This window comes from Eretmochelys imbricata, chromosome 2, assembly GCF_965152235.1.
Source record: "Eretmochelys imbricata isolate rEreImb1 chromosome 2, rEreImb1.hap1, whole genome shotgun sequence".
Taxonomy (NCBI): domain Eukaryota; kingdom Metazoa; phylum Chordata; order Testudines; family Cheloniidae; genus Eretmochelys; species Eretmochelys imbricata.
The window spans coordinates 225,403,079-225,416,645 of NC_135573.1; the positions used below are offsets into that span (position 1 = coordinate 225,403,079).

Sequence of the window (13,567 nt, forward strand, 5' to 3'; positions counted from 1 at the left end):
ATTTTGTTTCTGCTGGTCTAGTGTTATATTGCTTTATTAATTTTATTCTGTATTCTTAAATCTGTGAAAGTCCCTGTGCAGGGGAGAAGCACTTCTGACATATGTGTTATTCTAAAGACTCAGATTTTCATTTATCTCAATTAAATTATGCTAAAAATTTAGAGCAATGAGTAGCATTTATTATTTCTAACTGTATTTTCCCTTATCGCTCTGCCTCTACTGGAAATATATACCACTACCATTATAATTTTTACTTTCTACTCTACAACTATTAGGTATAATTATCCACAATGAGGCCAGATGGAAGACAGACAATTCTGCTAAACATTGTAATTCAACACAATACTTTGGTTTATGACAAAGTGCCAGACAGTTACAGTAGCAGCTGTAGAATAAGGGGTGAGGTAAAACCGACCCAATTGTTCAGAATACATGCTCAGGGGAAGGATATAGTCACTCTCTCACCTACTGCCCTCTCATCTAGGGAGGTTAACTTGCTCCTATTAATCTTTCCCAAAAAAGCAAGTTGATGGTCACTGAATGCTGAAGTGCAGTAAGTTGCACTTTTTTGGTAATGGGAATGTACACAGATGCAATATATGCTACCCCATTTGACTCTGTAAGGCACTCGTTTTGTGAAGAGGAAGTTTCAGTGTTCACCTGGAGTAACAAGTCCAGGATTCAGACAGTTGCTGGAGTGACTGAATTGGGGGAGGGGTGCTGAAAGAGAGTAACTGAGTACATAGATCACTGATGCAAGACAGCTACTGTGCATGCCTAAAATGAGCAAGGAGATTCATTCATCCAGATATGCAAAGACATACATGTACACTGCAGTGTGAGGTTTTAAACTTTTAAAAGTCAGTGTCACACCCCTAGTCATAGATTTGTCTTCTAAAGAGTAAGCAGAACCTTGTACATAAATAACTATTTAAGTATCCTTTACTCTCCTTATTGTGAGGGTTGATTTAAAAAGAATCTGGCAGGAGAAAAGAAATTATATTTAAAAAAATATTTAAGTTAAAACCATACAGAAGTTCAAGATAGTTTACTTTTCCTCATTGAGGCTGTTTATTATTTTCATTTTGCTTGGGAAAGGAAATTAGCCCAGTCCCTATTATTCCTAATATGGTTATTTTAGAAGTTTAACTCTGAAATGTTTTTTAAAGAAATGAGAACATTTATTTTAGGATTATTATTATTTTTTTTAATGGTACCTCCTTTTTTTAGCTTTAGTCCTAAAACTGACAATATCTGCTAAAGTAAGAGGGAAAACAGATGGAATGAAGGAAACCAGTTTAAGTGAAGGGGAGGATATTTATTGTGCAAATCTGTAGTAGGAATATCAACAATATGCACTGGGTTGATCAGACATTACAGGTGTGGTTACTCTGTTCCCTTTAGATTTGTTTATTTATACAATCATTCTGTTTGCTTTGTCCACAGAATGTGGGGGAAGGGAATCTCATTACTGAAAATGAACAAAGGAGTCTAGCACACACCTGAGCACAGACAAAGAAAGATGTTACGTTACATCTGTCTAATGCTATTTCACTCCATTACTTGGAGCTAAATTAAAATTCAAAGACTGTCAACCTTCAGCCTAAGACAAAGCCAACATGTTTTATGTAAGTAACTGTAACCGTGCCTCGGTGGGTCACAACTGAACACCAAATTCAGGACAAACTTCTGAGAAATAGGGCAGATATACTCCCAAACTGGAAGTATTTTGAGAAGTTCGTCAAGAATTATTTCACATTTTCTAGTAGATTTTTGAGGTACTGAGGTCCAATACTGAATTCAGTAGAAGTTTACCTTTGGTTCCAATAGAAGCAGGATGACATAATGCTAAACTTTCAGTTTGAAGTGTTACGATAACTTGTTTACACTTTACATTTTCCTATGCCCCATTTACTGTTTCACATTGAAGAAGGTACATACACAATATGTGCTAAGAGACTGATTATATAGTTTCCAATATATACTTTCTTAGTGCCTGCAATTTTGGCAAAAGAGCTACAAAACCAGTATGTTTAATGGAAAGATAACACCTACCTTATACCTCTACCTACCTTATATTTAAAACCATAACATTAGCAAAAAATACTAATTCCATATGCTCAAAATATTTTGCTTCTTCACCCAGTACAAATTCCTTAAAAGTCATACTGACAGCTTTTCCCCTTTTGTTAGAGTACATGACAGCTTTTCACATATCGTAGCAGGTGCAAATAAAGCTTTTCTTTTAAGTCACGAATGTCACTATTTGGGTTGAGAGATGTCGGGCAGACCTCCATCATTTTTACCAAAGGCATCTCCTGGGAAAACCACTATGCTTTATTTCCACGCTATCAACTCACTCTTATCACACATTCTTCTTCAGACAGACATATGAATAGTACTTTAGACTTGAGAACAGTAGACAGTTGAAGAAACTTAGCAAACTGTGCTCAGTCCATTGTGCTCAGTTTCATGAGTTCCAAGCAAATAAAAAAAAAACCTTCTACTCCAGAATTACATTACGTCTTCAATTATACTGGGGATCCAAGAACTGGCAGTTGCTTGCTTTTATAAAAACATCTGTTGAGGAAAAATATTCTCAGAAGGAAAACCAAAATAAAACGGCAACTAGTCTGAGATGAGTGATAGAATCTAATTACTCATAGCTTAAGTATATGCAAGCATTTTGATACTGCAAAGAATGGCAATTCACCTGACCATACTAAGGCAATATCCACTTCATATTGTATGTACATGGTGTTAGATTTTCTTTTTGTCAGAGGACCAGAGAAAGCCAAATTGCATTCTTTTTCCCTACTCAAACCCTATATTTAATCATTTCCTTAAATATGCTTTTTATTCACAGAAGCCCTCTTTAGGAAGAAAAACAATGAATAGCTGAATTCAAGATGTCTAGTTAAGAGTTCTCCTCCAGCAAGGTTGATAAAAACAACATACAAAGGCCTTCAGTACTGTAAATTTATTCAGCAGAAGATAATACAGGGTGAAATCCAACTATATAGAATTGGAAATTCACATTAAATAATTTGCTGACATGATGCAGAATGCAGAGGTTCATTCTTTTTTCCTCCTTCATATTTAAAATGCTCAAGGAAGGCATTTGTGTATGAAGAGAAAAAAATGAAAATCCACCAATCCAGGAAGATGACAGAACTCAATGTATTATGAAAATTTCCCCACAAAAACTCAAAGGTAACAAATATGAAATTATTATACTGTTAAACTGATGCTATCTTGGCATCATGCAGTATTTTTAATTTAGAGAATTGTTCGTGGAAGAAAGATTTTTAAAACAGCCTGATATTACCTCTCAAGCTTACACACAAATGTATATTAAGATTTTGCATGCGTTTCAAAAAGATTTTGTGCCCGTTTTACTAACTCAAAACTTTTGCTCCACACCAAGGACACAGAAATGTTCATATATTACCAGGCTATTACATCAGATTATGCTATGCAAAAAAAAAAAAAAAAATCGCATTTTGCATTTTAAAAAAAACTCTTCACATACTATTTTGATACTAAAGAATTTGTACGCTGTAATTATTTCTTGTCAATACCAATACCACACTTCTGCAGTATCAAACGCTTCCGTTACTCTTGCCATCACTTATGTGCATACAACAGATTTAGAAAAAAAATCTTTATTTAGGAACATGGGAACAGAGGATTTTTTTTTTTTTTTTTTTTTAAAGAGAAAGGTGAGCTAAGATATTAGTTCAAATACATGATTAGGAAGTTAACTATTTAAATCAAATTCCAAAAAAAGCTTTATTAAAAGTGGAAAGGTGACATTTCACATTTAATGAGAGCACAATTGGCAAACATTTCGAAAACCAAAAGTGTTTATAAAAATTTAGTTCTAAAAGATAAATATGCCAGATTAAAAATACATATTTTAGTAAATATTTGTGCATTTATTTTTACTGTCTGAAAACCTGCAAAAAAAGAAGCCTGAAGACCGCTGAAAACCAATATAAAAGTGCTCATTTATCCTGGAATCTTAGTTTTCGATGAGGAGATTCAACAGTGTCTGTTTTCATTCATTCTCAAATCTACTGTAAGGATGATCAGAATCCTGAAGGAGACCTGAGAAAAGAGGACAGCATTTATTAATTATTTGTATTACCATAGTGTATAGGAGCCCTAGTCAAAGACCAGGAATTCTGCTAGGTTCTGTACAAATACAGAATTTTAAAAAATGGACCCTAGTCTTAAAGTATAAGATACAACTACTCATCTATAGTAGATTAGAAATAAACTCTTAAGTCATTTTATTTCTCAACCAAAAGTCATGAACTTTACATGAAGAGTAAAACATAAAAGCGAGAAAGATTTTTTCATGAAAAGTCATTAAGGAGAAACAATATTTCTCACTTGTGAAGGATACTGTAGCTATTTGCCAGTTCTTTACTTTATCAAAGACTAAGTGTGGAGATGGCTAAGCAGAAACAGTTTCAAACTGCTCTGCCAATAAATTCAGCTTTGCGGTAAGAGGACCATCCTTTCAAAAAGGTGGGAGGTCATCATGCTGGCTTAATTCTGTTTCACTCTTGAGCAAAAACCTGTCAAGTTCAATCAGTGATATGCAGTAGTTCTGTGACACCAGCCAATGTCCTTTAAGGACAAATACAGATCACCTGCAAACTCACTGAAACTACTGGGGACAAGAACAAAGGCATCACCTAAACCAGGTCACAGTGTGTGCTTTTATCAAAGATTTTTAATGTAACCAGAATATTGCCACAGAAAGCACTGCAAAGACATTGTATCTGTGAACATCTTCTGTAAAGCTTAGTTCAGCAATAATCATTGTTCCATACAGTGGTAATTTTCAACAAGACCTTGAGAAACTTACTAAACATCCACTAGCCAGAAGTGCATACTGAGGATAAAGGGGCCCAGAGGAGTCTAGTGGCAGACCCATGCTGTGAAGGAGCAGAAGGACTTTTGCTACCCTTCATATTGGTTTTGGCAAGTGATGCCTGGAAAACCTGGAGCACCACCTTTCCTAGCTGCTTTGTCTTGGGCAGGTGGCAGGAAAATAGGTTGATGAAGTAAAGCTCTTGATTAAATTCCCCTCTTCACAACAGTCAGTACCAAGAAAGGGGAAGAGGAAAGAAGATTGTACCATTCATTCCCAACCTCTACATTGTGTCCCAGCATATCTTTATTCACTAGGTGGAGAGGGTGTGTTTCAATGTCTAGGTGCCTAGCATTCACTGCTCTGTTTAATGAATACAAGCAAACAGGGGCATGGAGCGCTGGTCACAGGTACAGTTTAGGCAGAGTGCAGCAAGTAAGATATCCAACTGCCAGGCAAGACAATATTAGCCAGTTTTACTGGGTAACAGCCAATATATTTTCAAGCCCTGTCAGTAGAAAGCTTGGTATTTACAGTAGGCTGAAATGTGATGAAAACAACCATTCCTTTAGGGCTACTTGTTCCCTAATGCCCAACGTAACTCATTCATATTTGTGAGGCAACATGTGTACATGGAGAGGAGTGTTTACCTCATTTATTTTCAGGACCACAAAAATTCTCAGATATATAAATATTTACACTGTACAGATGTTTACATTGTAATAGGATTTATAGGGGTTAGTAAAATAAAATGTTACAATTACTTGAATCTTTGATATGATTCAAAGCTATATATTACATTACTTGAATCACTGATAATTCAGAGCTTTATTTGCAATACACAAAACAGTCTCTTATAAATGGTAGGAACGTAGGAGATCTAGTGAATTTGATGGATGTCCCTATTTATGGATTAAAACTAAATGTTTTTAAATTCTTTGATTAAATCCTATACAAAGCCAAGATCAAGCTTGTATACTTATTGTGTATAACTTATTTTATAGCCTTCTATCCTTAAACCAGTATCAGAAAATATATCGATCTTTTAGGTCTATTTTATTGTCAGACGTTTTCCATGAACAAATATGACAGATTTATCTTACTACACAATAATGTATATTCAGAAACTGGATTCAGGAGGAACAGAATTTTCATTAATTCATCAGGGTTAATCATCATCAATTTTGGCAGATTGACAAAGAATCAGTAAAACGTACTCCCATATACGCGCACTCAAAGTAATGTGCGTGCCTTTACAAAAGGAGTGCACCAATTTTTTTTTTTTTATAATCAGCAATCCATAGGGTGACCAGGTGACAAGAACAAAATATCAGGACATATTGGGGGGGGGCAGCCACAGGCTCATCCCCCCACCAGGGTTGGCTCTAAGTTTTTTTCCCGCCATAAGCAAAACAACCAACCAACCAAACAAAAAAGCAAGCAAACCTGGAGTGCCGCCAAAGCAAAATATCGGGACAAATGGTGTCGGGACGCGGGACAAACAACTAAATATCGGGACTTCTGGTCACCCTAGTAATCCCTCTGGAAGTTTCTATACTCCAGTAAACAACTTACTTTATTATATGTAACATCTGTCAATAGAATAATGTGCAATGCTATAGTATATCCTTGGCAATTCAAGCAGGGGAGTAAATATTGGATATCATCATATCCTTATGCAAAGATGAAAAAACTTAAATCAATGACATGTTGAATGTAGAGAGGTTGGGTTTTTTTTACATTCTGGATATAAATTTGTCTCGACAGTAGCTATTTAAGAAGAAATAAATTAGATAGCTTTACACAATATTTAGCTATATAAAATTAAAGTAGCAATACTAGCTATGAACATTTATTTTACTACACTGGTCACTAAGTAGACTATAAATTCTCTGCACTGATTAGATTCCACATAGAATTCCAAGAACCTAACTTCTAAAGCCTTTTCTTACAGTGAATAAAGAATCAGTGACAAAATGAACTTTGGGATGAAAGGGTCTTTCTGATAAAATAAAATCCTTTGAAGCCTTCATAAAAAAAGAATCTTATGCTAATCAAAAAGGTTCCCATCTTGAGTAGTTGCCCTAACCAGCGGGAATCTAGATGTGACAATTGCTGCAACTAAAAATGAACACTGTGAAAACTTATTTTTCCCCCTGAAAAGAATTCACACATTTTCTTTATTTTATTTCTCTGTGTTAAACCTTGCCTGGCGAAGTTCTAATTAACACCTGCCTTTCATAAGATTGGTTTAAAATACCATACTTTACATGATCATTCTAAAAGCAGCACAGAATAGCTCCAGTCACCACTGCCATCAAGAATGAATAGAGGTGGTATTCTGTCTCCAAGAGTGCCAAATCCAAATTCTTCAAAGGAAGGTATGAAACTCCTATAATGCACTTAACCATACAACACTGCACAGGGGAAGTATCCTTCTTACCACAGCCACTGATCGTTTAGACTGTTAGTCCTCATACTTTATAGCATACGTAATTTTGTCCTACCTAGCATTACTGCAGATGCTTTTCATAGTGATATTTGTTTTAGTTTTACTAAACTATTAGGCTTAATATCCTTTAGTGCAAATTTCCACAAATTATTAATATTTTTAACTAGTTTTCACTTGTTTTAATTTCAAGGAGTTTCCTTTTATCCTAAAAGGGATACTACATATTAGGGTATCTAAATTTTCAGACCTAAACCTAGAGGTCAGTCCAGTGTGGGTATTACAGGTCACAAGCCTGTCTGATTACAGGGAGAAATTTTAATTTCACAGCACCAAGAACAAAGGCTCCTGAAACGAGCGAGGGAATTTTCATTTACCCTATCCTCAAGGAGACTAGGAATGCATAGGGGAAATGATATGCCTGCCTTCCTTCCTTCCGTGCTGCCTTCAGAGCTGAGTGGCTGGAGAGCAGCAGCTTTTGGCCATGAACCAGCTTTGAAAGTAGTGCCACCAGCAGCAGCACAGAAGTGAGGGTGGCATGTAATGGGGGGGGGGGGGCATTCATCATTTTGGGGGGCAAGGCCGGTCTTTCGGTGGGTGACTGCCCAGGACGCTGTGGTCATGGGGTGCTGTGTAACTCCCTGCACCCCTCCACAAGCGCTGGGCCCGGAGCTGGGGAGGGGCAGGGCTGGGATGCCCCAGACAGGGGCTCCTACCATGTGCCGGACTTCGTCCCCTGCAAGGGCATCCCGGGGCTGGATAAGACCTACCTCCAGGAACCTCCCGAGCTGCAGGAAGCTCTGCGACCGTTGGCCAGGAGCCCAGCTCCGAAGGCAGCGTTGTCAGTAGCAGCAGCGCAGAAGTAAGGGTGGTATGGTGTTGCCATGCTTTTTCTATTGGTGCTGGCACAAAGGAAGGGTGCCATTCCCTTCTGCACCGCTGCCTTCAGAGCAATGGGGGTGGCAATACCACAACTCCCCGCCCCACCAGCCGTTTTCGTGTCGGGACCCCGCACTGTGAAACACTGATCATTTCAGATTTAAATATCTGAAACTGTAAAATTTAAGGTTTTTTAAATCCTATGACCACGAAATATGGTCTGTGAATTTGGTAGGGCCCTACTTATATGCCTTGCTTCCAACCTCCCCTTTGTTTTTATTCATCCCACCCATGCCTGCCACATCTCATACACCAACATTTTTAGTTTCTTCCTTTTCTTATCGGAGAATGCAGATTGAGATCATCACGAGAAACAGAGACCAGAAGACAGCAGTGAGTTGCTTGTATTGTCTCTTAGTGGAGAAGGAGACTTGACATATGTGATGGTGGGCAAAAAGGATCTGGGAACCACCAATAAGAGGATGGGCAAAATTTTAGGTGTGGTGACAGGCTAGAGCCAGCTGCTACAGCTTGGATGTTGTGGTTCAAAAGTGGAAGGATCTGGAGCTGAAAGTCAGATAGTTGAATTCAGGTAGAGCTCACCCACTGTCTTGAGCTAGGCACAAGGAGCTTCTCTCCTTGTGGTGGTTTTCCTTTTGATGTAGGTGTGAAAACCCAACCTTTGGTTTGGACTTTGAAGTTCAGAGGACAAACTTGTTAGACATGTCTCCTGAAGCCCAGTATAAGGGCTGACTCAGGTCACTTCTGAGCTTGGTCATGAGGAAACAGGCTTGTAAAAACCACAAGCAGATTGCTCCATCTCCCCCATTAAACACAGGTTTTCTTCCTTAAATTTCATATTATATTTCAACTTCAAAATAGTCAACTTGCTCTCAACTCTTAAGTTACAAGCTAATAAAAATAAGTATTACAAAAATTTTAAACTAATGACTTAGAAGAGATTCAACTGTTTTGCATTCAGAACACTACAGAAGGTCAAAGTAAAATATACCCATCTAGGCCAGTATAACTATTTCTTGTGAAAAACTTTTAAACATAAATGTTTTATGTAAAATCAAAGTACAGAAATAGGATTATGCACCATTAGAATGACTATCAAGTGTCTTTACAGAATTTAAGAGGAAACAAGGAGTGTGGAATCCCCAGATCATGAAGGGGAATCATCATGTGTAACTGAAGACAAAGGACATTCTTTATCATCTTGGAGAGATAGGCCTCTTCCACTACCACCAAGCAAAAATCCAGAAGTACAGACAGTAAAGCAGCATCTTACTGATGCTATATCAAATGTACAATAGCAGCAAATATGGGGGCAATTAAATCATAGTTTCTTTGTACATTACGCAAGCTGGAAAATACTCTAAATTCAATTTTAAAGGTTGTTAAACCATCAACGTATAATTTGAATAATCATACTGCATTCATATATGCGAGCAAATGAAAAATAGTGACAAATTTTGCAACAAAAACAATTCAAAATGAATATTCCCCATTACTAAAGCTCTATTGCTTCCAGTGCTCCCAAAGGACTATGGCTGAAGTGAGCGACACTTGCAATGCATTATAAATGTGTAATTACCATTTAAATGGGATAAGAAAAGCTGGTGGGTGAAATGGGAAAAAGGCATTCCCTTAAAGCCAACCAAGGGCTGACATTTCAGGCATGATCATCTTAATTTACAGAGTCAGGTTAACAAAGCCATTGTCATTCTGCCACTCGTCTTTGCCTACTTAACAGTGAATCCCCTCTGCAATGTGTAAGAGGCAGCGTAAAATAATCTAGTGCCTCCATAATTTTCTGCAGCAATTTTTATCAGACTGTATTTACTAGACAGCTAAAAATAAAGACAGATCAAGGAGATTCAAGGCTGTGCTGAGGACCTGTATCATGTCTCATTTAATTATTTTTATAATCATATTCAAAGATGAGAATTAGCATTTGTACTTTATTCAGTGTACTAACTTTTGGACTAATATATTTCAGAATAAGAGTTTCATCTATTCGGAGTCATTTGATGTTGCTTGAGGATTTAAAAAAAAAAAGGTATAACATCTCTCCTTTCAACTATTTCCTATTCAACCACACACATCTTTATAACCCAGTTTGGTGCCTCTATTGAAAAATCTATTAATTATGAGAAATTGCATTTGGATTGATAATATAAATAAGTGTCGTCTGAAGATGCAACAGATGAAACTTACCTTGCAAATAAATCTGTTTTATAAAGAAGTTAACTTTTGAAGTTTCCAAGTCTAATTGTTAAACTATTATGTGGCAACTGCCCTGTAAACAAGTTGGGTGCAAACATGGGTATATCTAATAATTTTATTAGAAGTCAAGACTAATACTTGCACACTGGGGGCTGGAATGTGCTCCCACTGAAGTCAGAGACAGAACTATTGACTTCAGTGGGAGCAGGGTGACACACTGACATGCATGTGATTGAAGAATGCATCTGCAAGCGAGCTTGGTAGATTTATAGCCAGAATGCAAATGATTACAGGGCTCAATCCTGCAAGGCACTAAGCATTCTGACAAGATCCAGCAAAGCATTTAAGCAAATGCTCAACTTCAAGCACTTGAGCAGTCCCACTGACTTCAGTGCTGAGTGCTTTTTTGGATATTACAGGAAGCTCAGTACCCCACAGGACTGAACCCATCAAGTCTGCATAAATACAAGCGGGGGGAGTGGGGGGGGGTAATATTAATCTTAAAACAAAATGCACTGACTAATTCTTTTTTTATTTACGTCCACATAACTCAATCAAACATTTTAAAACGGAACACAAGTTTGAAGGCCAAGGTCAGTGATGTTATACACTGCTACAAAATCAAAATTTGTGAATTATATGCACACTTAAAAATTAGAGTTTCTGTAACAATTTTCCCTTCTCCTACTCTTAAGGTTCACTAAGGAGCTCATGTTATTGCAAGCTTCCTTTATCCAAGAAAATCCCTTTAGTGCTCAACTAAAACACTCCTGCATATGCCAGTGGACTAGGTGCAGAATGATGAAGACATTCCCAGCTCCTGTCAATCAGTTTAACAAGAGACTGGAAATTAAAATGGTTTTGAGTGGCTGGTCAGAGCTCTAAATACAGAATCACTATCTTTTTAATTTACATGATAAAAAACACAGTATATCTTTTTATCATGCATATTTGAATACATGGCATCAGTAGCCCCACGAACAAACCAAATCAAAAAAGGGCCAAGATTGACAGCTCTGAATAATGAAGACCTCCAGTAAGAGGCATAACACAGGCAATGGTAGTGCAAAGCTCCCTCATCCTTCCCTATTCTCACTACTGTGCCACAAATCTATTTTGGAACAACTAACAGCAGGAATGAAAGTACTTCAGGCTCCAAAATCTCCATTTAATCCTTGTTTTCCTGCTGTGAATGCTGCTAATGATTCTAATTATCACCCACATGAAACTGGACTAAGGCCAGACAGTCTACTTTACTTAGGCTACTGAACGGTCGAATAGTAGTGACTTTTCATCACTATTAACCTGGACTCAAAATCCTAACGTGAAAGGGTCCGTATTCATTACCAATCTGATGGGAATATGTCTATTTAAATAGTGTGAACAGGGAAGAAAAGACTTTGTTCAGATATTACAGTAAGATTAGCATACATACCATATTTCTTGCGTATCTCATCCTGTTTCATTTTTCTTTCATGTTTCCTGCAAAGATTATTAATAAATATCAAGAAAATTTTTATATTTTAGATTGTTTCAAGACATTTTATAAGCAAGGTATAACAACTACAATTGAGTCCATTTGGACCAGGTTTTTTTTTTTTTTTTAAGAATTCTGCAATAATTAGAACTTTTAAGAGCCATTTCTAAAGCTTACAGCTCCCAGTTCTAAAACTCAGTACAACTCCCCATTAACAAATCAAGCCATCAATTAGGATCATATTAACAAGCAAGGAAACTGAAAATACACTGCCTTAATTACATCCAGGGAACTATCTCATAAATGTCACTATGCTGCCCAGCAGGGAATATAGTTGTAAAATTCATATCCGATTGCATGCTGCAGAATGCTAATTCAATATCACAAATCTACAAGGAGAAGAAATTTTATATTAGCATTATGATTTGGTTATACATTACAAGGAGTAAATTAAAATACAGCTGTCTAAACTATACCATCAACTTTGCAAAAGGAGTAACTTTGGCAACTAATATTTTTATATACTAGTGGAAGAATGCTTTTCTAATTTGTTTGAAATAAATGCTTTGATAATAACTTTTTTAAACAAAATAAAAACATACTAGAGTACAGTAATATTTCTGTTTACTGCACTTTAGTTTATGTTAAAAAAAGGAAACAAATGTAACATTTCAAAAGTAACCACAAAAAAAGTCTTGCGATTCTGATGCTGGTGTACCATCATGCTATTGCTAATCTCCTTCAGCAAAATTCGTATGGAGGAGCAGGAAGATGCTGGTTTGTTAACTGCTAGTATACATGGGGTTGATGAAACAGTGTGCTGACAGAACTCTGATTCTTGTACTCAGTATCAAGACTGAGCTGAGCACTAGAATCTGAAATTAGTGGTATATTGACTTTAAGGCAAAGATCAGACTTTTACACAGAGGAAAGTATAGCTAAGAGACAGGGCAGGCCGGCCTGTGGCGAACAAATGAACTGGGAACCAGCTGATCAGGGTTCTATTCCTGGCTCTACCTATGACTTCCTATGTGACAAGTCAAACCTCCGTCAATTTCCCCAACCGTAAGACAGAACATATCAGCTCTTCTATCCTCCACCCCGTGTGTCCCAGCAATGTTCTGAGGGTACCTGTGTTAATGTTTGTTAGGCATTAAGTGAAGACATCTTCGTGTGCAGCAGTCAAACAACAACATTAGAATGTAAAAAAAAATGGAGACATACTAAAAATATTATGACATCATAGGTAACACTGGTAGTCTCTAGTTAACACTGCCTAACAGCTTCAATGGTAAGACCCTGTTTTCAGCTGCCAGTAACATTACCAATCTAACCATTCAAGCTGAGATTCTGCAAGCTAGCTGTCTGTCTCTGGCTGATTTTTCTAGGGTGGAGTGTGGAAGACGACTGGGAGGAGTTTTGGTAGAAATGATTTTGCCATGTCTGAGAACAAATTTAGGGGAAAATACATTTTGCCATTCTTAAAAGATTCTTACAACCTTTTCACTAAAAAGATCAGAGCCTCCATACTTTGGAACTGAGACTAGAAATTTGGTAAAGGGGAGTTGTCCTAGCTCCAGGTATGCGCTTTTTCACAAACCACCCAAGCAGTTCACACGTGCTCAGAGGCTTGTAGCAGCTTGAC

At 37.1% G+C, this 13,567-nt stretch overlaps 1 protein-coding gene across 2 annotated transcripts in view; it reads right to left on the reverse strand.

The window, feature by feature from the left end:
- Positions 1–3,773: 3,773 nt before the first annotated feature.
- The window catches only part of PTTG1IP2 (PTTG1IP family member 2), a 58,060-nt gene continuing 48,266 nt past the window's right edge, over positions 3,774–13,567 (reverse strand). For both annotated transcript variants that reach the window (XM_077808131.1, XM_077808132.1), the window contains 2 exons: positions 11,881–11,927; positions 3,774–4,110 (listed from right to left, as the gene is read on the reverse strand). In XM_077808131.1, coding sequence (XP_077664257.1) covers positions 4,061–4,110; positions 11,881–11,927 — 97 coding nt within the window. In that variant the 3' untranslated portion in view covers positions 3,774–4,060. The remainder of the gene's footprint in view (positions 4,111–11,880; positions 11,928–13,567) is intronic.